The following is a 20688-nucleotide window of genomic DNA, read 5'->3' as shown; positions in this document are numbered from 1 at the left end:
ATCGAGTTTTGAAGGATGTGACTATTAATTTCAAAAACAAAACAAATTTGGGTGCTCGCTTCGGCAGCACATATACTAAAATTGGAATGATACAGAGAAGATTAGCATGGCCCCTGCACAAGGATGATACGCAAATTCGTGAAGCGTTCTATATTTAAAAAAAAAAAAACAAATCTGGTCCCTTAGAACCTCTTCGAAATTTACGGTTTTAGAACCCAGGGGTTAAGGGTGTTCTAGAACTTCAGAGAGTTGGAACTTCTGTGTGTTAAAATTCAGAAAACTTAATGCTCAAAAGCCCCGGAAGCATCGCAAGCTCTACAGTGACACACACGGGCTCCCATCGACACCTTTCATCCCGTGAACCCCGGAACCCAGAAGCTCTCCATGTGGAGTATTTTTAAAAGTTAACATGTTCTAATCACAGATTGATGGAATCACAAGCTTCTCAGGGTCTTTCTGGGCCAATCTCACTATTGTACAGGTGGGGAAAAGGAAACCCAAGGAAGGGGAATGGCTTGACCATCCAGGATACTTCCTGCTCAAGACTAAGCTTCCCTGACTTCCCTCTTCCTGTACTAGTGCCTGTCCCAGGGTAAGGAACTTCACCCCCAGGAGAAGCAGGGATGTAAAAACTATAGAAAGTTGGAAATCACCTTGGCAGTTATTTAACTATTAAACACAGAGTTACCATATGACCCAGTGATTCCACCCTTAGGCACACACCCAAGAGAAATGAAAACAAAGACCCACTCAGAGAATTACTCACAATAGCCAAAGGTGAACACTCAAATGACCCCCCACTGGTGATGCATAAACAAAATATGGTATATCCATGTGATGGAATATTATTTGGCAATAAAAAAGTGGAGTATTGGTACATGCTATGATATGGATGAATCTTGAAAACATGCTTAGTGAAAGAAGGCAGTCACAAAAGGCCACGGATTGTATGATTCTAATTATAAGAAAGGTCCAGAATAGGGCAATCTATAGAGACAGTAGATTAGTAGTTGTCAGGGTTGGGGGGCTGGGGTGGATGGGAGGTTCAAAGTAGATGGCTAAGGATTGTAGAGTCTCTTTTAGAACACTGACCATGTTCTAAAGCTGACTGTGGTGAAAGATGCACAAATCTGTGAACGTACTAATGCCACTTAATTGTGTATTTTAAATTGGTGAACTGCATAGTATGTGAATTATCTCTCAATAAAGCTGTTAAAAAATATAGTGAAGACGATTAAGATGAGGGTAGAGGTAGAGACCTCTTGCCAAGTTCCCATGTCTCATTTATGGTGGCAGTGGTCGTGGATCTATTTTCTGCAGGAAATGAGATATCTGTTAGTTGAAGAATGTAGGATGCAAGCAGGTGTCTCCCCAGCCCCTTCCCAGTAGTAAGTCTGGAAGAGAGGCAAGAGGGCAGGCTTTCAGCAGCCTTTTTGTACAATGTGTCCTCCTGTGTCCCAGTCAAGTGGATTAATCCTGACTGGACCCTGATTATCAAGTGGATCAAAGAGATTTCAGCTACTATTGAGCTGGCCTCTAAAACTGAGTTGTAAGAAGTTAAGAGACTGGGGAAAAGGTAAGGCAGGATATGAAAAAAAGAAAAGAAGAACCAGATGAACAAAGAAGAAGCAAGACAGAGTGTCTGTTCTAGGGCTGGCTGCTTTTCCAGTTTCTAATCCCTTCCCGAGCCTGGCTGCCTCCACATTCCATACAATGTCCCTGCACCTTTATATGATGTTTCTCCCTTTGTTGCAGTTGGTTCGAGCCGGTTTCTGCTGCTTGCCAGCCAGAGAACCCTGACATAATGCAGGTCTGGGGCCCTGGGGCCAGGGATGGCATGTGCAAGTGTTGGGGCAATACTCACAGAAGTCGCTATGCCTGCGCTGGCGGTGGTAGGTGGAGGAGGAACTCCGTTGCCCTTTGCTGTGGCTGGTGCCTTTGCTGGAGCTTGTTCCATTGGTGGTGTCGCTGGGCGCCCGCACCCGTGCCAGGGCCAGCCCCGGGGCACCCCGGTCCCCACCCTCCTGCAGGAAGATGACAGATGAGGAACATCAGCCCCTTCCCCTCTGTCCCAGAGGTCTCCCTCCACCCCGGGTATCGTGCATCCCGAATGTCCCTGACGCCTTCTGACCTCAGTCTTCCTGCCCAGCAGGAGGTAGGTGGCGGTCACTTCGTTGTACTTCTGGCTGGTCAAGGCCTCTTTGATTTCTTCCCGTGTGTAGCCCATACCCACCATCACCTCTGGGAGAGGGGGATGGAGAGGAGATTCAGTCTCCCCAGATCCTTCCCTTCCATTCTTTTCTGCATCACACAGTAATGCCTGCACTTTGGCCTGTCCAGTAATCATTCCCCCTTCTGCCAGCAGCACCCTCATTTTCCTTGGAAGAATACTTCTTCTCTGCTCAGATGCCCCAGCTGACTCCTGCCTGCTCCAAAGCCCAGGGGCAGGCATATTACTCAGGTCTGACCAATCAGAGTGTTCCACCCCCAAGGCCACACTGACTGCTTCAGGGGTAGCCAATGGGTCCCACCCTACAGCTTCCATTGGAAATGAAGAAAGTGGCTTCTCTTCCTGCTGAGGTGTCCAGGCCACTAGGACATGCTGTGGTCACTTTGCAGGGAGAGCGGCCTGGGAAAGAAGTCACCACTGAGAAGATTCCTAACAACGGTCTCTGAGCACCTGGATCCAGCTGTGCCTGAAAGCTGACATATCATGGCCTTTCCAGTTATGTGAATGAAATAACATCACTATTAGGTTAAACTACGTGAAATTGCTCATGTTAATTTCTGAGCTATGAAAATGGTGATTTCATATGGATCAACCAATTGTTATTTTCTGGCTGAAGCCAGAATGGCTTGGGTTTTCTGTTACTTGCAACTGTGAAGTCCTGATTAATACAGCCAGATCTGATGGTGGCTTCAGTTTCATCAGCTGCAGAGTGAGGGTTTACTAGATGGTTCCTAAGGGGCTCTTCCAGGGCTAATGCTTTAGGGCCAAATGTTCGAGGGCTCTGGGCTGAAGGGATTGGGACTGAAGGGGTAGTGAGTGAGGCATGTGCCAAGGTGGGAGTTTTTCTCAAGCATGCAGATTATTGATGGCTTTGTCCAAACTCTTCTGGAAGTCACCTGTGAGTTCTTGTGTGTTAATAGTCAAAGCTTAGACAACAGCACTTATCACATGTCTATTATGACACAAAAGCACTTGTTTCATGCCCAATGTAAATGCTTTATATAAACTCATTCATTTATAACAAACCTATAAGACAGGTTCTATGATTATCTCATTTTATAAACAAGGAAACAGAAGCACAGAGAGGGGAAGCCACTGGCCCAGGGTCACACAGCTACAAAGTAGCAGGGCAGGGACCAGAGCCCAGACTTCTCTGCTCTCCCCAGGTGCCTTGCAAACTTCTCTGATGCACTAACCAAAGAGGTAGGTGCTGGGAAGTTCCCACTCCCGGGTCTGTGGCCCACAGCCCTGCTTTCCCCGACCCTCACCTATTCGCTTGGTGTCCCCGAAGTCCTCCTCGGGCTCTGTGTATGGCTTCAACTCCTCACCCTCATAGCCGATGTTGATCCATTTGTCTTTCATGATTTGCTGCAGGAATTGGGAGCAGGACATGGAAGGGGAAAGAGAGAGATGTCAGAAGACACTGGGATAAAGACATAGCTCCCAAATGCGGCTCCTGCTCTGCCTTGCCCCCCACCTCCAAGGCCCAACACCCCAGAATCAAGGCCATCCTGAGAGCTAGCACCTCCTCTCCCAACCCCCAGCCCCCATCTGGAGCCTGCCGAAGCCACCCTTCCTCCTCCGCATCATCTGGGCCCCCAGCACCCTGTAATCATCCTAGGAGCTCATTAGCTAATTACTGGCATGTTGGGGAGTAGGCGAGGCTGTTGGGGGGCAGGGGCGGTGGCGTCAGGATGAGTCTAGGATACTTTCCCTGGGCTGCCCATCTCCCCTCAACTTTCAGTGGTGGATTGGACAGGGAGAGGAACCGTGTCAGGCAAGAGAGCTTCAGTGGAAGGGGTGTGGGGCTGGGGACTGAGCTCACCTCGAGAGTACAGCGTTTAGCTGGGTTCAGCACCAAAAATCTCCGCAGGATGCTCTCACAGTCTGTTGACATGTAGAAAGGGACCCGGTACTTCCCTCTGAGGACTCGCTCCCGCAGCTCCTGGGGGGACGGGGGTTACTGGGGGAGAGGTCCACCCCACCTCCCCAACCATCTCTCTCTCACACACACACACACACACTTTCTCTTCTTCTTTCTCAATCCCCCGACAGAAGTGACAGGGCCTCTAAGTCCTAGCCCTGACGTGATGGGAAAAACCCCACCACTTTCTCTCAACCTCGGTTCCCATCTGTAAAATGGGAACACTGTTACAGATGCAGAAGTTTTCAAACAGGTTTTTGTTTTTTTTTTTTTAAAGCAATATAACTTTTCACTTTGAGGAAATCTTAGAGTGTGTGAGTTCTGTGAGCCAGATAAGAGGGGAGGTGGGCCAGTGAGTTGGCCTCGGGGGCCTTAGTTTTCATATTTGTAAACAGGGACCATAGCACCCACTTTCCAGGGCAGGAGTGAGTTTAGAGAAGTGAATGCCTAGTACAAGTCAGGCCCAGAGCAGGTGCTTTTTAAATACTAGGTTTGGGGAACTTCTCCCGTTAAGAAGCTGCTTTCCAATGCAAGAGATACAGGTTTAATCCCTGGTCTGGGAAACTAAGATCCCACGTGTCACGGGCCAACTAATCCCACTTGTCGTGACTAGACAGCCTGTGCACTGGAACAACTGAGCCGCATTGTCCAGAGTCTGCTCTGCAATAAGAGAAGCCCGTGTGCCACAAGGAAGACCCGGCACGAGCAAAACTGAAAACAAAAGGAGAGACCAAGTTTACAAAAGGGGACGAGAGAGGGGCATCCTGCCCGCGCCCCCCACCTGTCTTTCCAAAAAGCTATGAGGCCCTGGCAGTCTCCAAGAATGAACACTGATTTACATGCTGACTTTTTTTTTTAGGGCTTTTTAGGAGGGCCCTGCCAAGGCTACAAAAGAAAAAAATAAATTCCATGCTCCATGGCATGGCAGACCAGTGGAAGCCCCTACCATCCTGAACAAAGAACTGAGAGAGAGAGAAAATGGAGTGGGAGGTGAAGGGAGAAAGGGGTGTCTCTGGGTGGAGCCCTGTGCCAGGGCCTGGGCTGGGAGTTCCCTCCGGGTGCCTTCTCCTAACAGGGCGGGATGAGGCCTAGGCCTGGGGAGCCTCCTACACTGCACATTATCACAGCCCAGAGGGTTGTGAATATTTCATAGTGATAAGTGTTGCTTTCAGAGCCCTCATCATGAGCCAGCTGCGTTCTAAGCACTTCACACATATGACATCTATGCTCACAAGAATGCTGTGGAGCAGGGTCATGACGCCCATTTTCCAGATGAGGAAACTGAGGCCCAGAGAGGTTAAGTCACTTGCTCTGGGTTTGTGCAGCCAGAAAGTGGCAGGGCCAGGGTTCAAAGCCAGGCAATCAGGCCCTGGAACCTGTGCTGTGCAACCACAGCTCCACACTGCCTCTGTCGTGTGATGCTGCGAAGTAATCAAAGGGACATTGACCCCTCCACCAGGGCAGCTCCCAGGGGTGACACTCTGGCCTGATGCCAAGTCCTGGTGAAGGGCCTCACACACCCAGCCTGGCTGTAAGTGTCCCCACAAGGAGAGGTTCAGAAAGACTTGTTCAAGGTCACTCAGCAAGGAAATGACAGAGCAGAGATGGCTCCCAGCCACACAGCCAGCAAGGCCTGGGGTGCCTGGTGGGGAAAACAGGACAGCAGCAAGTGACAAGAGCCTGGGACGGGTGAGACCCCGGCCTGGCCCTTTGGGAAGATCTCCTGATTTCACGCTTGGGGCTCAGGAAGATTGTTATCTGATCTCATCAAGTCCTCACATCGCTGCTATGAGGCTGGTACTTTAGGGTCCTCACTGAACAGAGGGGGAGACTGAGGCTCAAAGGGGCTGGCTGACTGGCTGACGCCATGGTGACAAGGGGCCCCTCCAACTTATCACTCAGGGCTTTGCTGTCCTGTCCTTGGCAATGACGTCCCCGATCCCCTGACTGCTCCTCTCGGCCACTTTGAGCAGGCCTGAGCACTCCTGCCGGAATTTTGGAATTCCCACCCGAAATGCACCACCTGGATCCAATCAGGAGGAAACACTGGGCAACCCAGGCCGAGGGAGGCTCTTTCTCCAAGATGACTGGCCTGAACTCATCACTGCCGGCCGCGGAAGACAAAGAACCGCCCAGGAGCTGTTCCAGATGAAAGGAGACTAAAGAGACAGGACAACCGAATGCAATGAGGGTGCCCGAGGGGACGCTGGGATAGGAGAAGAAAATAGCTGCCAAGGATATTCTTGGGATGACTGATGAAACCCAAGCACGGGCTGTGGGTTAGAGCTGGGGACTGCATCAGCGCTGGATTTCCTGAGCGTGATCGTGGACGGAAAATGCCCCACCTCAGGGGATCCCGGCTATACGCAACCTTCAGAGGGGGAAGGGATGTGGTGTCTACAACTGACTCCCGTATGTTCCATCAGGAACCGCGATGGCAGTGAGAACACGGGCATATGCAGACACATACATGCAGCACACGTGGCCACGGGCTGGCAATCAGAGCATCTCCCGAAAAGGACTCTGTCCTCTGTTCTAGTCTGACAACTTCTCTGTTGATCAGCATGTTTCAGAATTAAAAATTCAAAGGGAGAAAAAAAAAGAAACAACCCAACACTACAACTCACCCCACGCTTCCCACCCCCTTCTATAGAACTGGCCAGCATCTAATGTGTTATATATTTTGCTTATTATTTTATTTTCTGCCTGGCTCTGTTGCAAGAATGTCAGCATGAGACAAGGATTTTTTTTTTTTAGTGCACCATTCAATGGTTTTTTAGTATATTCACTGAGCTGTTGCAGTTATCACTCAAATCCATTTTAGAACATTTTCATTACCCCCAGGAGAAACCCTGTCATCCAACTCCCCCCGCCTCCCTCGTCTTAGGCAACCACTGATCTGCTCTTGGTCTCTGTGATTGCCTGTTCTGGACACTTCATAGGCATGGAATCTACCACGGGGGGCCTTTAGTGACTGGCTTCTCCCACTTGGCCTGTTTTCAGGGATCACCCGGGGAGCAGCATGTCTCCTTTGTTTACCCCATGTCTGCAAAACTTAAAATAGAGCCCGACTCGTGGACAGTAAACAATAACTATATACGGAGTGGATGGGTGAGTGAGCGGGGTTTGAATCCAAGCTTGCCAGCTGCGAGCCCATGCCCGAACCCCGACGTTGTCCTGCCTGACCCCCATCTTGCCTTGAGAACTCAGCCCCTGCCCCTCCGGGCCTCTGCAGGGGAGGGATCTGGGGGATGGGGACTGTGAAGGCCAGAGACACCCTCCCCAGGGGAGTCAGAGCCCCCGTGCCAGCCTCGCCCAGCACCTTGAGGTTGTGCCCGTCGAAGGGCAGGGAGCCGCTGACGAGCGTGTACAGGATGACGCCGAGGCTCCAGATGTCCACTTCCGGCCCGTCGTACTTCTTGCCCTGGAACAGCTCCGGGGCGGCGTACGGGGGGCTCCCGCAGAATGTGTCCAGCTTCGAGCCCAGCGTGAACTCGTTGCTGAAGCCAAAGTCGGCAATCTTGATGTTGGCCTCGGCGTCCAGCAGGAGGTTCTCGGCCTGCCAGGCAAGGAGAGGGCAGAGGGCGGATGTGTGCGGCGCCAGAGCCAGCCAACCTGGGGCGGTCGCGGCCTCGTCCCTTCTTCCTGTGTGACCTCGGGCAGTGACTTTACTTCTCTGGGTCTAGTTTCCTCATCCATATGACAGCGATAATCAGGGTCCCCACCTCACAGGGACGTGTGAGAATTAAGTGAGTCAAACCGTGCAAAAGGCCTCAGACAATGTTTCACGCCCGGTAAGTGCTATGTAATGTGCTTCTCTGGTGGGTCAGCAGTAAAGAACCCGCCTGCCAAGGCAGGAGACGTGGGTTCCATCTCTGGTCCGGGAAGATCCCCTGGAGAAGGAAATGGCACCTTGCTACAGCATTCTTGGCTGGGAAATCCCCTGGACAGAGGAGTCTGGTGGGTTACAGTCCATGGGGTCTCAAAGAGTCAGACCCGACTGAGCGACTAAATAACAAGCACTATATAATTAATATTAGCTCTTATTCTTCCACGTAGCCTGCAGGGCTGAAGGTCCTCAGGCACTCCCCTGCCCATCTCTGAGTCTCAGTTCACCCAGCAGAAAAAAAATGAGGATGGACTGCTCAACACTTATAAAAATGAAAATCATTTCATATAAAACTTACTATGCACCTACTATGCACCGGGCTTTTAGACTATCCTTTCTAAAAGTAGCTACATAATGCGGGGCTAAAGTACAGATTCTGGAAGCACCCTAGCTTTGAATCCCAGCTCTACCACCCACTCGCTGTGTGAGTTCAGGTGGATTACCAGCCCTCTCTGTCCCTCAGTTTCTGGTGTGTAAACTGAAGGTCATTATAGCACCGGCCTCACAGGCGGTTTTGGGGTTCACTGAAAAGTGCTCATCGCAGCACATGGGACAGAGTCAGCACTCAATAAATACTCTACATGCTATGTATAGGCTTTTGTCTATTTTTGGTGCCAGGGGTTTGTGTATTTGCCATTTCATAGGCGAGAAAACAAGAGGCTCAGGGAGGCCACGTCACGCCTCCCTGAGAGCATGAAAGTAGCAGAGCTGGAACCCAGAAGAGGCCTGCCGTCTCCACAGCCCGAGTGTGGAAGAAGCCTCCTGCACCCCTCTTCCTCTCGTGTGTTGACTACACCTGACGCACAAAAAACCTACCCTTCAGAATGCTGCTGGCGCCCGACCCCTGCCAACCTCCGCCTTTCCCCAACCCAGCGTGCAGGGCTTCCTCCTGGTCTCCCTCCCTCCTGGTGGTACATTTCGGTACCACCCTTCCGCACCTCTGACCTGACAAAGGGACAGAACCCATACAGATATACACCAAACCTCCATCTAGGGGCACCTCCATCTTGCTCAGGGGTGACACTCCCCGTTGTGGCATCGGAGGCTCCAGAGTTCAGCCCCACCCTCCCATCTGGGTTGCTCCTCCTCGGCGGTCCCCTGGGTGCACTAACCGGATCCCCAAGTCCCCTTTTAGCCACTTCCAGGACCCTCCACCAGGGGGCGCGCCTCCCCTAGGCTGTTGGCAATGGCTCGCTCACACCCCTGCAGGGCAAACTCACGCCTCTGAGGAGCTTCCTCAGCGGGCTGTGTGGGGATTAGGGCAGCACAGAGACAGTGTTTCGAACTTCTACAGCAGTTTGACAGAATTTTCTGTTTGTTTTTTTTTTACTCTTATAATAATCATCTTAAAATCAGGCTTGCATTTTATTTTTTCTTCTATTTTTTTGGTCTCACTGGGATCTTAGTTCCCTGACCAAGGATCGAACCTGTGCCCCCTGCGGTGGAAGCGTGGAGTTCTAACCACTGGACCACCACAGACGTTCCTTGGGCTTGTACTTTATACATCTCTTTTTCCTTTAATTTTTATTACACTTTACCCAAGCCCCTGTCCACAACGGCTTGGGAGCTGAAACCACTCAAACAAACCCAGTATTCTGTGCTGGAAACCTTGAGAAGCAGTTCCTTAAGTACTTAGCCCAGGGCCTGGGACACAGTGGGTGCTCAAGAAATCACCATCAGGACAACGGACGACCTGATTCGGACCAGACACACGTTTCCTGAGAAAGGAGGTTCTCTCGGGTGGGAGGTGTGCAGCAGGGGCCCTGGGACACAGAGCCCAGCCCGGTGGTGCGGCGGAGCAGGGCAGGCCCTGCTGAGTCTCCCGTCCCCACCAGGCGCTCGCCGTCCCTCTCGAGTTCAAAGATGCCTGTGACTCTGATACCCTGGAGGCTGTGGGACTCTGGGGCTCTAGGATCTCAATTCTCGAAGCTTCCTGAATGTTCTAAAGTCTCTGGAGACTGAGAGTGATGTTCCGTACCGTGTGCGTCCCAGCGACCTTGCCCGGGACGCGGGTGACTGCCCGAGGCCGTTCGGGGACACTGTTTCTTTCCCCTGTGTTCACGCCTCCCGCCCCCGCCCCCACCTGCTCCCCGCTTTGGCTGGCCTTGTTTTTGCCACAGAAGCCTGGGGACAAGTCAAGGGGTTCTGGATGCAGCGGGAGAGCATGAGTAGGCAAGGAAGGGAGATGCGGTGGAGGGTGCGGGGTGTCGGGGGACTGCAGCGGGCGTCTGCGGGCTGAGCCGGGGGCTCACCTTCAGGTCCCTGTGGACAATGTTTTTCTGGTGACAGTAGTGCACAGCCGATACGATCTGCAGGGGATGGGAGAAGAGGGGAGCTTGGTTACTTGTGGCCCCCTAAGCTCTCAGGTTCCTTCAGAGACCCCATGAACCTACCCACAACTGAGCTCTGGCCTCCAGGCCTCCCCAAGCACAGGCCATGATGCTGGGTCCCCACCGAGTCCTAACTCTGCCCGCTCCCCACCCAGTCACAGCAGGAAATGAAGACGGCGCTGCCCCGACATACGCCTCCACGCAGAGGAGGAGCCGCCCTCCTGGCAGGGGCATGTCGAGAAACACACACGAGAGCATCATACACCCAAACACAGACAGGCAGCCCCAGCACACCGGGGCTTAAGCCCTGCGCACCCAGCATAGCTGTGTCCAGCAGCTGGACAGTGCCGGATCAACATTCTTGCTCAGGTCTCTTCACCCTCCAAACCCTCTTACATACCCGGGCATCCTCACTGCCACGCACCTGTACATCCACACACCTTATCCACCTGGACATCGTGATGCCATACACACTCTGGCCCATCAACCCATATGCCCACCCTTGGGCTCCCTCGCACCTGCTTATATACCCGAGCATCCTCACTGCCACAGAGCTGAAACCACACGCCCTCTTACCCACACGCCTGGGCACCCATATATATTGTGCCCTCTTACCCACAAACTTAAACCCACACTTGGGGTTCCCTCACCCACACACCCCAGCTACCATTTCCACTTTTACCCAAAGAGCTACACACCTATATCCCTGGAAACCCACACTCCTTTACTTATGCATCTCAGCACCCTGGTACCTGCGTGCCCTCTTAGGCACACTCCTATATACTGGGCGCACCTTCACACTCACACACCGGACACTGGCCTACCTGGGCACCTTCAGGCTTGGTCCTCTCACCGAGCCAGCTAGGTAGCTGCACCCCTGCATCTGAATAGCCTCACATCTGGCCCTCTGCATGCCCATGGCCACCCAACTGTCCACCCTCACCCCCACCCCGACTTAAGCCACGCCCCCAGGCCCTGCAACAGCCCAGACTCACAATCAGACCCTCATTCCTGGAGACTGGCCGCCCCTCCCAGCCCCGCCCCAGCCATGACCCTGACCTGTCGGAACTTGGCTCGAGCCTCCTTCTCCTTCATGCGGCCGTGCGACACGAGGTAGTCAAACACTTCTCCTGCAGGGCAGAGGCCAGTGGGTCAGGCGGGGCATGGTGGGGGGTGGCGGCGCAGAGAGCAGGGCAGGGAGGGGAGGGGCGGGGCATGGTGGCGGGGCAGCACGGAGAGCAGGGCAGGGAGGGGAGGGGCCTCACCAGCACTTGCATATTCCATCACCAGGTACAGCGTCTTCTCCGTCTCAATCACCTCGAAGAGCTTCACTGCAGTGGCCAGGGGGTGGTGGTAGAGGGGTTAGGCGAGAAGAGACCCCTCAGCCTCCACCTGCACTCGGTAACTGCACATGTGCTGACCACGACACCCCTTACTCAAGAACAGTCAATGGCTCCCTACTGATGGCAAGATTTTTCCAAACTCCCTGACCTCACTTGACCACCGTCTCCACTTCCTCACAAGAATGTCAGCTCTGTGAGGCTGGGGATGTGTGCCTGTTTTCTTCACTGCTGGGCCCCAGAGTCTGGCACATGAGCAGCCACTCAGGGAATACTTACTGAGTCCATGAACAAACGGATAAATAAATGCTGCGGCCACATTCAGGCCAGGCCATATCCTGCTTCTCTGGTAAAGACCTCACTTTCTCGGCTCTGACTAATGATAATGACAATGACAATGGATGCTGCTGATGACAATAATCAGAGCGGCTCCCACAGCTTAGCTCCGAACTAAGTGTTCGGCACGCACGATCTTATCCGGTCCTCACAATGACCTTGAAGTAATAAGCCCTCTTATCACCCCCCACTCCAGAGGAGGACACTGAGGCTCAGGGAGGTTGAGTGACTCACCCAAGGTCACACAGCCAGGAAGCAGGGATACTGCTATGAGAAAACATTTCTTTCTAACTGCTACAATAGCCAGTTCTCTCTCCCCCGATTCTCTTTTCCCAAGTGCCCTGGCTGGTGTCCACCAAGCCCACTCCCTCCCCTCCTCACCGATGTTGGGGTGGTTTAGGCCCTTCATGATACGGACTTCTCGGAACAGCTGGAAGAAAGGAAAAAAGAGCAAGATGAGGGTGGGGGGTTTCAAGGACCCTCTCCCCAACCTTTCCCCCGCCTTGCTCCCTCTCCCTGGGTCTCACCTTTTGCAGGCTGCTGGGGTTCAGCTGGGTTTTGTCGATGATCTTGATGGCGACCTGGAGATGGAAGAAAGGGGGAAAGGTCAAGGTACCACAGGTCCTCAAGCTGGGAAAGGGCCCCTCATCCAGACACCCTGGTATGTCCTTCCTTTGTCCCCTTCCAGAAACAGCGCTCTACCCGGGCCATTCTTAGTGGATGGGGATTGGAACCGCAGGGCCTTTGCACATGCTGTTATCACCATGTCCAGTGCTACCCTTACTTCTGCAGGGAAATATCCCCTATGCCATCATGGGGTCTGGTTGGGGCTGCTCCAGGGGCCTGTCCACAGTGAGGGTGACCGAGACCCTGAGGGGGCCCCTGTGTGAGGGCATCTCAGATCATTCACACTGTGGAACAAGAAATAATAGCTCACATTTAACAAGTAGTCACATGAGCCAGGCCCTGGTCTATGTGCTTTACAAATGAGAACTCTTTTTTTTTTTGGCCACCTGGCATGTGGGATCTTAGTCCCTCAAGCAGGGATTCAACCTGCACCCTTTGTACTGGAAGCACAGAGTCAACCACTGGACCACCAGGGTAAGTCCCTAAATGAGAACTCTTTGAATTCTCCCAACAACCCCAGGAGATCATCCTCATTTTCACAAATGGCACAGAGCTGTTCCAAAATGTGGCCAAGGTTATACGGCTGGGAAGTTTGTGGGCTGGGGGTTGAACTTATGCAGCTTGACAGAGTCAACCTTTTACACACTTAAAATCTATAGCTAGTTTTGAAAGAGTTTTGGGATAGTCATCATTGGGGAAAAATCAAAATGTTATTGAAGCCTCTTTATACTTATCTTGCAGTTTAGCTAAGTTTTTATTTTGAATTACACATTAGGGTACAGCACTTCAAAAGTCTTAATCCAGCTTAGGTCTTTGGTTTTCTCAAAGAGTTTTGGGGTTACCCTCAGTCACCCCAGATCCACTGGATTACAGAACTCTTCCCCTGGGAGGCTCTGTTCCCTAAGAAACCCCTGGAGTCACGTTCAAAACCCATGTGAGGGGAATAATGCACTTTTTGCAGGGGAAGAGGGTCCCTAAGCTTCCTTTATATTTTCACAAATGGGTTTTTAATCTCGACAAGCACTTTGTATGCCAGTATTGAGATGATCATATGGTTTCTGTCCTTGAATCTGTGAATGTGGCAAAGTACATGAATAAATTGTCAATTTGAAAAGAACTGTGCATTCCTCAAATAAACCCAGCCTTGTCACCATGCAGCTTTCTTTAATTGACACGTCAGAGTCTATTTGCTAATATTTTGTTGAAGCTTTCTGTATCTATATTCACACGTAAGACTAGCCTCCAATTTTATGTCTTACCTGGTTTCACTGTCACTGTTGAACAAGCACATAAAATCTGGCAGCGGAACCTCTTTCTCTAGTCTCTGGAAGTACTGGCATAAAACTGGAATGTTCGGTACAATTTGCCCATAAAACCACTGGGGCCTGGTATCTTTTGTGTGTATGGCATAGACAATGTGAGAGCAGGAGAAACTGCTCCTGTCGCTTCTCTAAAATTGAAAGAGGTGTAGAGGGGTCATAAACACACCCAATCTCTTTTTATCCCCCACAATGGCACCCCACTCCAGTACTTTTGTCTGGCAAATCCCATGGATGGAGAAGCCTGGTAGGCTGCAGTCCATGGGGTCGCTAGGAGTCGGACACGACTGAGCGACTTCACTTTCACTTTTCACTTTCATGCACTGAAGAAGGAAATGGCAACCCACTCCAGTGTTTTCGCCTGGAGAATCCCAGGGATGGGAGAGCCTGGTGGACTGCCGTCTATGGGGTCGCACAGAGTCGGACACGACTGAAGCGACTTAGCAGCAGCAGCAAGTGTGAGTTACAGACTCCTCTCCATTTCTGCAACATTGTTGCCACACTCAGTGTATATATGCCCACCTTAGAAGGCTAGGTGGGGAGGGTGCCTAAACATGAATAAACCTCTTGCATTCTCAATCAAGATCACTGGAAGACTCCATTGTGGACTCCAATGGTGGACTCCAAAGTCCACCATTAAAACAGGGAGGTGGCCTAGGTGTAGGGGCTTCCCAGGTGACACTAGGGGTAGAGAACCCGCCTGCCAATGTGGGAGACGTAAGAGACATGGGTTTGATCTCTGGGTGGGGAAGATCCCCTGGAGGTGGACATGGCAACCCACTCCAATATTCTTGACTGCAGAATCCCATGGACAGAGGAGCCTGGTGGGCTACAGTCCATGGGGTCGCAAAGAGTCGGACACGACTGAAGCGACTGAGCATGCGCGCACGGCCTAAGTTTAGGCACAAAAGCCATGTGACTTCAAAGTAACTGTGCATATGGCTTGCCTGTGACCTGACTGAGATGCCCCACAATTCCAGGGACGCCTGAAACTAGCTCTCTTCTCCTACTTGGGTTGTTCTGGAACAAAAATCGAAGATGTTCTGAGAGTCAGAGATTTACCTGCGGTCACAAAGCCAAGTGAGGGCCAAGCCTGACCTCCTCCCACCAAGCACCAGGGCTGCAGGATTCTGCCCCCAGCCCCGCTCCCCGCCCCACCCTCCACTCACCTCCCGGCCAGTAAGGATGTGGCGGGCCAGCTTGACTTTGGCAAAGTTGCCTTTCCCAATGGTCCTCAGCAGGCGGTAGTTGCCTACGTGGGGCTGCTCCTCAGGACAGGAGGCGATGGAGTTCCGGCAGCGGGCGCCCAGGGAGCGGCTGGACCAGGACGGGCCCTTGTCCGAGGAGCGGCCACTGCCCAGGGTGCCATGCTGAGTGGGGGAGACGGAGCGTGAGTGGCGGGCAGCGCCCGTCCAACCCGCCAGCATGCTCGGGCGGCTAACTCCAGCCATGGCCACTGCCCCCCTCAAGGCCCTTTGCAAACCCATGCGGGACAGAGACCTTTGGTTCCCCTACCCTTCTCTCCAAAAAGACGTCTCCAAGAACAAAGATGCTGGGGGCCCCCCAACTCTTAGGCACCTGGGACCCCAGATATCAGCTGTCTTCTTCTTTCCCCTTCCCTTTGATCAGGCTACCCCTACCTCAATGTCCTCTCCTAATTACTGGGACCTCCATCAGCTCCAAGATACTTGATTCTAATGCTGCAGCCCTCAACCCCCATGTCTGAACTCAACCCTCTACCCCAACTCTCACTGCTCCTAACTTTCCATATTCTCTCTGTCCCCACCCAGCCCCTCAATTCCATGGCAAACCCATGTATCAACATTTCACTCCCAGTTTCCTGCTCCTACTGTTTTCTTCTGATCCTTACTGCCCCCAGTTCTACTCCAAACACTGTAACCAAGCGTCTTTCATTCCACCCTGACACTGTAGGCCACACTGTTAACCTTCCTCTGGTAGGAGACTTTGTTGCCTCCTCTATCCCCCCCACCCCCACCACTGCCCTGTGAAACACCGCAGCTCCATCGGCGCCCCGACCCGCGGTCTCCCACGCCACACCACAATCTGTCCCTGACGTTCTGTTCCTGCCGTCCTGTCCCTTCCGGGCCTCTCCCCCCGCAGGTCACCTGCCTGCTCCTGGCTGCCCTGCCCTCATTGTGAGCCCCAGGGACTGTGCCTCCCTTTCAGAGCTGGGGCCCAGGGTGCGGGAGACAGAGGCCCCAAGCCAAGATGGCTCAGCTCAGACCCTGTGCTGTCCCTGAGCCCTTCCCAGGGCTGGGGGATGGGACTCAGGAGGACAGGGAACTGAGGAAGAGAGAAGGCTAAATATGCAACAAAGAGAAGGGCCCAGGGCAGCTCCTTGCAGGGACTCTGCCAGGCCACTTAACAGTGATGAGGACCAATATCTAATGAGCACTGGTCATTAAAGCATCATCATCCCCATTTTACAGGTAGGAAAACTGAGGCTCAGGGCTTCCCGGGTGACTCAGATGGTAAAGAATCCGTCTGCAATGCAGAAGACCTGAGCTCAATCCCTTGGTTGGAAAGATCCCTTGGAGAAGGGAATGGCTACCCATTCCAGTATTCTTGTCTGGAGACTTCTGGGACAGAAGAGCCTGAAGGGCTACTTATAGTCCATGGGGTCACAAAGAGTCGGACACGACTGAGTGACTAACACTTTCACTTTCAACTGAGGTTCATAGCTGGGACCTGAACCCAGATGGTGTACCCCAGAGTTATGTCTTCCCCTTCGCCACACCATGCTGCCTCACGCTCCTGTCATTTTTATTAAGCAGCCTTTACTACGGGCCAAATCCTGGGCTTTAATGCACCTCATCTGCATTTAATCCCCACAGCAGCCCATTGAGGGTGGCACCAGCACCCCCATATTCCAGAGGAGAAACTGAGGCTTGTGGTGAGATGCTGCCTTGTCAAGGTCACACGGTTCATTCATAAGAAACAGGGAGGTAATGTTCCCCATGAGGGGCAGAAAGACAGCCATAGTGCTGGAGCCCTAGCCGCATGCCTGCGGCCCACTGTGCCATCACCCTGGCCTCCAAGGGGGGCCCGATTATGATCCGCACTCCTTACACAGGGACCCCAGGGCTGAGGCACGGTCAGTACCTTGCCCAAGGTCACAGGGCAGAAGGAACAGAGTGCCTAGGATTTGAACCCGGCTCTGCAGACTCCTGAGCCCCCAGCTCTTTCCCACATTCCCCGCTGGGCTGCTCACAACCCCGGGCCTCCTCCCAGGGGAAGGTGGGAAAGGAGTTGGAGATCCTGGCAGATAACAGCTCTGATTCTCACCCAGATAAGGGCTTGGAGAAGAATCCCCATTAGGTGGCACCAGGGGAGCCAACTGGGGCTGGGCTGGCATCCCACTGAAGGCAGCGTGGCTGAGGAACCCCTGCAAGGGGCCGCTGGGGCAGTGGGTGATAAAGCCCCCAGGGGCTGGGGGCGGGAGCTAAAATTGGCGAGCACCACCAGCTGGCCCAGCTCCCTCCTGACCGGCTGGCGCCCCAACACTGAGCCTGTTGCTAGGGAACCTCCAGAGGCTGGGTGGTAGGGGGCCTGGAACTTGGGCATGACCCCACATGGCTGTTGTCATGGTAGGTGGCTTCATGTCCAGGTGGCAAAGGAGGGGGGTATGATGACCTCAGATTCCAGAAGAGGTGACCCTCTGCCAGGACTGACAAGCAGATCTTACAGACTAGAGTTGGGAGGAGAGGGGAGAATTAACCATCCCCGAATTTCCCCACACATCTGAACATGAGGAGGAGGAAGTGCTTGTATGAGCCCTGTTTGCTGGATGAGGAAACTGAGGTTCAGAGAGGTGAGGTCACTTGCCTGAGGTCACACAGCTAGGGAGGGACAGAAACTCGATGTGAACTTGTGCTTCTCCGGATAACCAAAGTCATTAACAACAACAATAATAATAGCAGCTACAATAGGCCTGGTCCTATGCATCTTATTCACATAATCTCATTGGCTCCTTTTACAACATCCCTAACAGGGAGGTGCTACCATCCATCCCATTTAGAGGTGAAGAAACTGAGGCTCCAAGCAGGGAATGGGCCTGCAGGCCCGCACAGCAACCAGTGACAGCCCTGTACTGAGGATGCACTGCCGTCTGACTCGCACCCGCGGTCACAGCAGCTGCGAACACGTGTGGGGCGCGTCCTGTGTGTCAGGCTTGCCCCATCATCTCGACTAATCCTCTGAGGAATTCAAATGATCACCCCCATTTTGCAGGGCAGGAAACTGAGGCTCAGAAGGAGAGAACCAGCTATCTGAGGTCACAGGGCAAAGTGGCTGGCATAGCCAGGCCTGTGGGCTCCCTGTCACAGCCTGGGGTGACTGGGGGAGTGGTGGTTCTCATTGGAAACTCCAAATCAGAGTCTGGCCCGGAGCATGATGGCCGGTGGCGGCAGTGGTGACGGTGATGAGGGACAGAGCTTTCTGAGGCAGGGTCCTGCGAGACGAAGGGACAGAGACAAAACTCTCTGGTGGGCATCTAGGGTGAGGCTGGCTGGGGATTGGCAGGGAGCTGGCAGAACGCCCGGGGGGGAAAGGGATGAAGAACCCAGCTGGGGAAAAGTCTGGCATTGTTTGGTGGGAGAGTCTTCAGAAGTGCTGAGAGTGAACAGAAATTAGGGAAATGAGGATTAGGGGGATCGATCTCCTTGGGGTTGTTCCGGGATGTGGTGTAGGGGCAGGGGGACCTGGGAACAGTGGGAAGGGTCCAAGCCATGGGGCAGTGGAAGTCAGTGGCCAAGGATACCTGAGCCAGGGGCCTGGGTCTTGAGGAAACTCCTAGAAGTTAAAGAAGAGGGTTTCCAGGAGCAGTCCCTGGAACCAGAGAGAGGTCCAGGGGCCTGAAATCCTGGGGAAGGGGCTTCCCGGGCAAGCGGTGGATCCAAGGGACAAAGCCTGAGCCTGGTGGGAGGTCAGGGGCCTAGGAACCTGGGGAGAAAGCTCCCAGCAGACAGACACCAAGAGAAGAGGGCTTAGACCAGGGCAAAACCAGAAGCTTCAAGCCCAGGAGTCTTCTGGAAGAAAGATCTGGGGCCAGGCCTTGTGGGCTGGGGAAGGGTTCTGACACTGAGGAGGGGGCTTCCCTGGGAGGCCAGACCCCCTGGCAAGGAAGAGGGAGGCCCTGGGGGCAGCAGAAGGGATGGGGGCCTTGAGCTCTAAGGGGTGAGGTAGTATCCTGTCAGAAGCGGGGGTCACAGGGTTGAGGGCTTGAGGAGGGGGCTTGCCTGAAGCAGAGGAGTTGATACAGGAAGGATGAGGCCTGGAGTCAGATTGGTTCAGGGCCTAGAAATCTGAGACTGAGCTGGGGGTGCCTGGAAGTTGGAAGCCAAGGCTTCCTGGGAGAGGAAGAGACCAGAGAGGGTCCGGGGTGGGGGGGGGATCTGTGGGGATGGGAGGTGCTGAGGATCCAGAGACAGGGCTGCTTGGAAGATGGGGACCAGGCCTTGGAAGTGGAGAGACCTTGAACAAGCTAGAAAGGGCCCTCGGCCCAGGAAAGGTGGAACTGGCTTCCTGTGAGGGGGTGCCCACAGGAGCCAGGAGCATTCTGGAGGGCCGGAAAGCTGTGGATGAGAAGAGGGGATCATGGGGAACCCGGCACCCAGATCCAGTCGCCGAAGGCCAGAGGGCAGAGGAAGCACCGGGCCAGGCCTCCCTGGGTTGGGGAGCGGGGGCCGGGGCTGGGCCTTGGGGTCAGGAGCCCGGCAAATCCGGGAAGGGGCCAGCAGTCGGAGGCAGGCGGCCTGGAGGGGAAGGGGCTTAAGAACACTCCGGAGAAGGGAGGGGCTCCTGCAAGGCAGGGGAGGGGGCTTCCTGGAGAGAAGAGACCCAAGCGGAAGCGGTCTGCAGAGGGACAAGAGAGGGGTCCCGCGAGAGAGGCGCCCCCAGGGGTCGGGCTGGGCTGAGGAGTGAGTGGGGGAGGGTCGAGAGGCCTGGAAGTCCGGGCGGGGGGTCGGGGGGTGGCGGGCCGGGCTGGAAAACGAAGGTAGGGGCTTGTGTGGCCAGGGGCACAGCAAGGCGAGGGGTTCGGCGGCCAGACCCGGCCGGGGCTCCCCAAGGGGCCGGGCCCCACTCACCGTGTCCGAGTTCCGATCGTTGCCCGGGGCTAGCGCCGTCCGCGAAGACATCTTCTCCGAGTCCCGGGGGACTGGGCGGCCGGGTCGGGGGGGGCGGGGGTCCCGGGGTCCCCTGTCTTCCCCTCCCCCCCCCCGCCGGCCTGGGGACGCGAGCTCAAAAGCTGGGCGCTGCGGACACCCGGGTTCGCACCGTGGGAGAGGGGGCAGGGCGGGGGAGGGAAAGGGATGCCGAGGGTCCTAGTGGCCCCGAACGGCGGGGGCCCGGGGCGCCATGGGGGCGGCGGGCAGGCGGGAGGGCGGGGGCCGGGGAGGGGGCGCGGAGCCGGCCCGGGCGGCGGCGGAGGGAGGTGGCGGAGGGGCCGGGGAGGAAGGGACGTCAGGGGGCGGGGCGCGCGGGGGCGGGGCCCCCGAGACCCCGCCCCCCGCCGCCGGCACTTAAAGGCGCAGGCCGGGGCCAGCCGGGGGCTCTCGGGGCGTAGGCAGGTCTGGGCGCGTCGGCTCGGAGCAGGTTCTCACCCGAGAGCAGAGACTCACCGGAAGAGAAGGAGTGAGAAACGCCGAGGCACGGCGCCAGAGACGCAGAGAA

The 20688-nt window shown here is 54.4% G+C and overlaps 1 protein-coding gene and 1 non-coding gene across 3 annotated transcripts in view; one reads left to right on the top strand and one right to left on the bottom strand.

The window, feature by feature from the left end:
* MARK4 (microtubule affinity regulating kinase 4) overlaps positions 1-20454 on the bottom strand; it is a 30176-nt gene extending 9722 nt beyond the window's left edge. For both annotated transcript variants that reach the window (NM_001434999.1, NM_001434998.1), the window contains exons 1-12: positions 20103-20454; positions 15165-15365; positions 12577-12630; positions 12431-12479; positions 11639-11704; positions 11433-11503; positions 10296-10352; positions 7477-7713; positions 4056-4175; positions 3499-3598; positions 2132-2241; positions 1865-2024 (exon numbers count right to left, since the gene is read on the bottom strand). In NM_001434999.1, the coding sequence (NP_001421928.1) occupies positions 1865-2024; positions 2132-2241; positions 3499-3598; positions 4056-4175; positions 7477-7713; positions 10296-10352; positions 11433-11503; positions 11639-11704; positions 12431-12479; positions 12577-12630; positions 15165-15365; positions 20103-20153 (1276 nt within the window). In that variant the 5' untranslated portion in view covers positions 20154-20454. The remainder of the gene's footprint in view (positions 1-1864; positions 2025-2131; positions 2242-3498; positions 3599-4055; positions 4176-7476; positions 7714-10295; positions 10353-11432; positions 11504-11638; positions 11705-12430; positions 12480-12576; positions 12631-15164; positions 15366-20102) is intronic.
* LOC112442460 (U6 spliceosomal RNA) lies at positions 52-158 on the top strand. Its single transcript, XR_003030551.1, has one exon. It is a non-coding gene; the product is annotated as a U6 spliceosomal RNA (small nuclear RNA).
* Positions 20455-20688: the final 234 nt, after the last annotated feature.

This window comes from Bos taurus, chromosome 18 (genome assembly GCF_002263795.3).
Source record: "Bos taurus isolate L1 Dominette 01449 registration number 42190680 breed Hereford chromosome 18, ARS-UCD2.0, whole genome shotgun sequence".
In the NCBI taxonomy this organism is placed as follows: domain Eukaryota; kingdom Metazoa; phylum Chordata; class Mammalia; order Artiodactyla; family Bovidae; genus Bos; species Bos taurus.
Note: the sequence above shows the minus strand (reverse complement) of the source record. Positions and strands in the feature narration are given on the sequence as shown.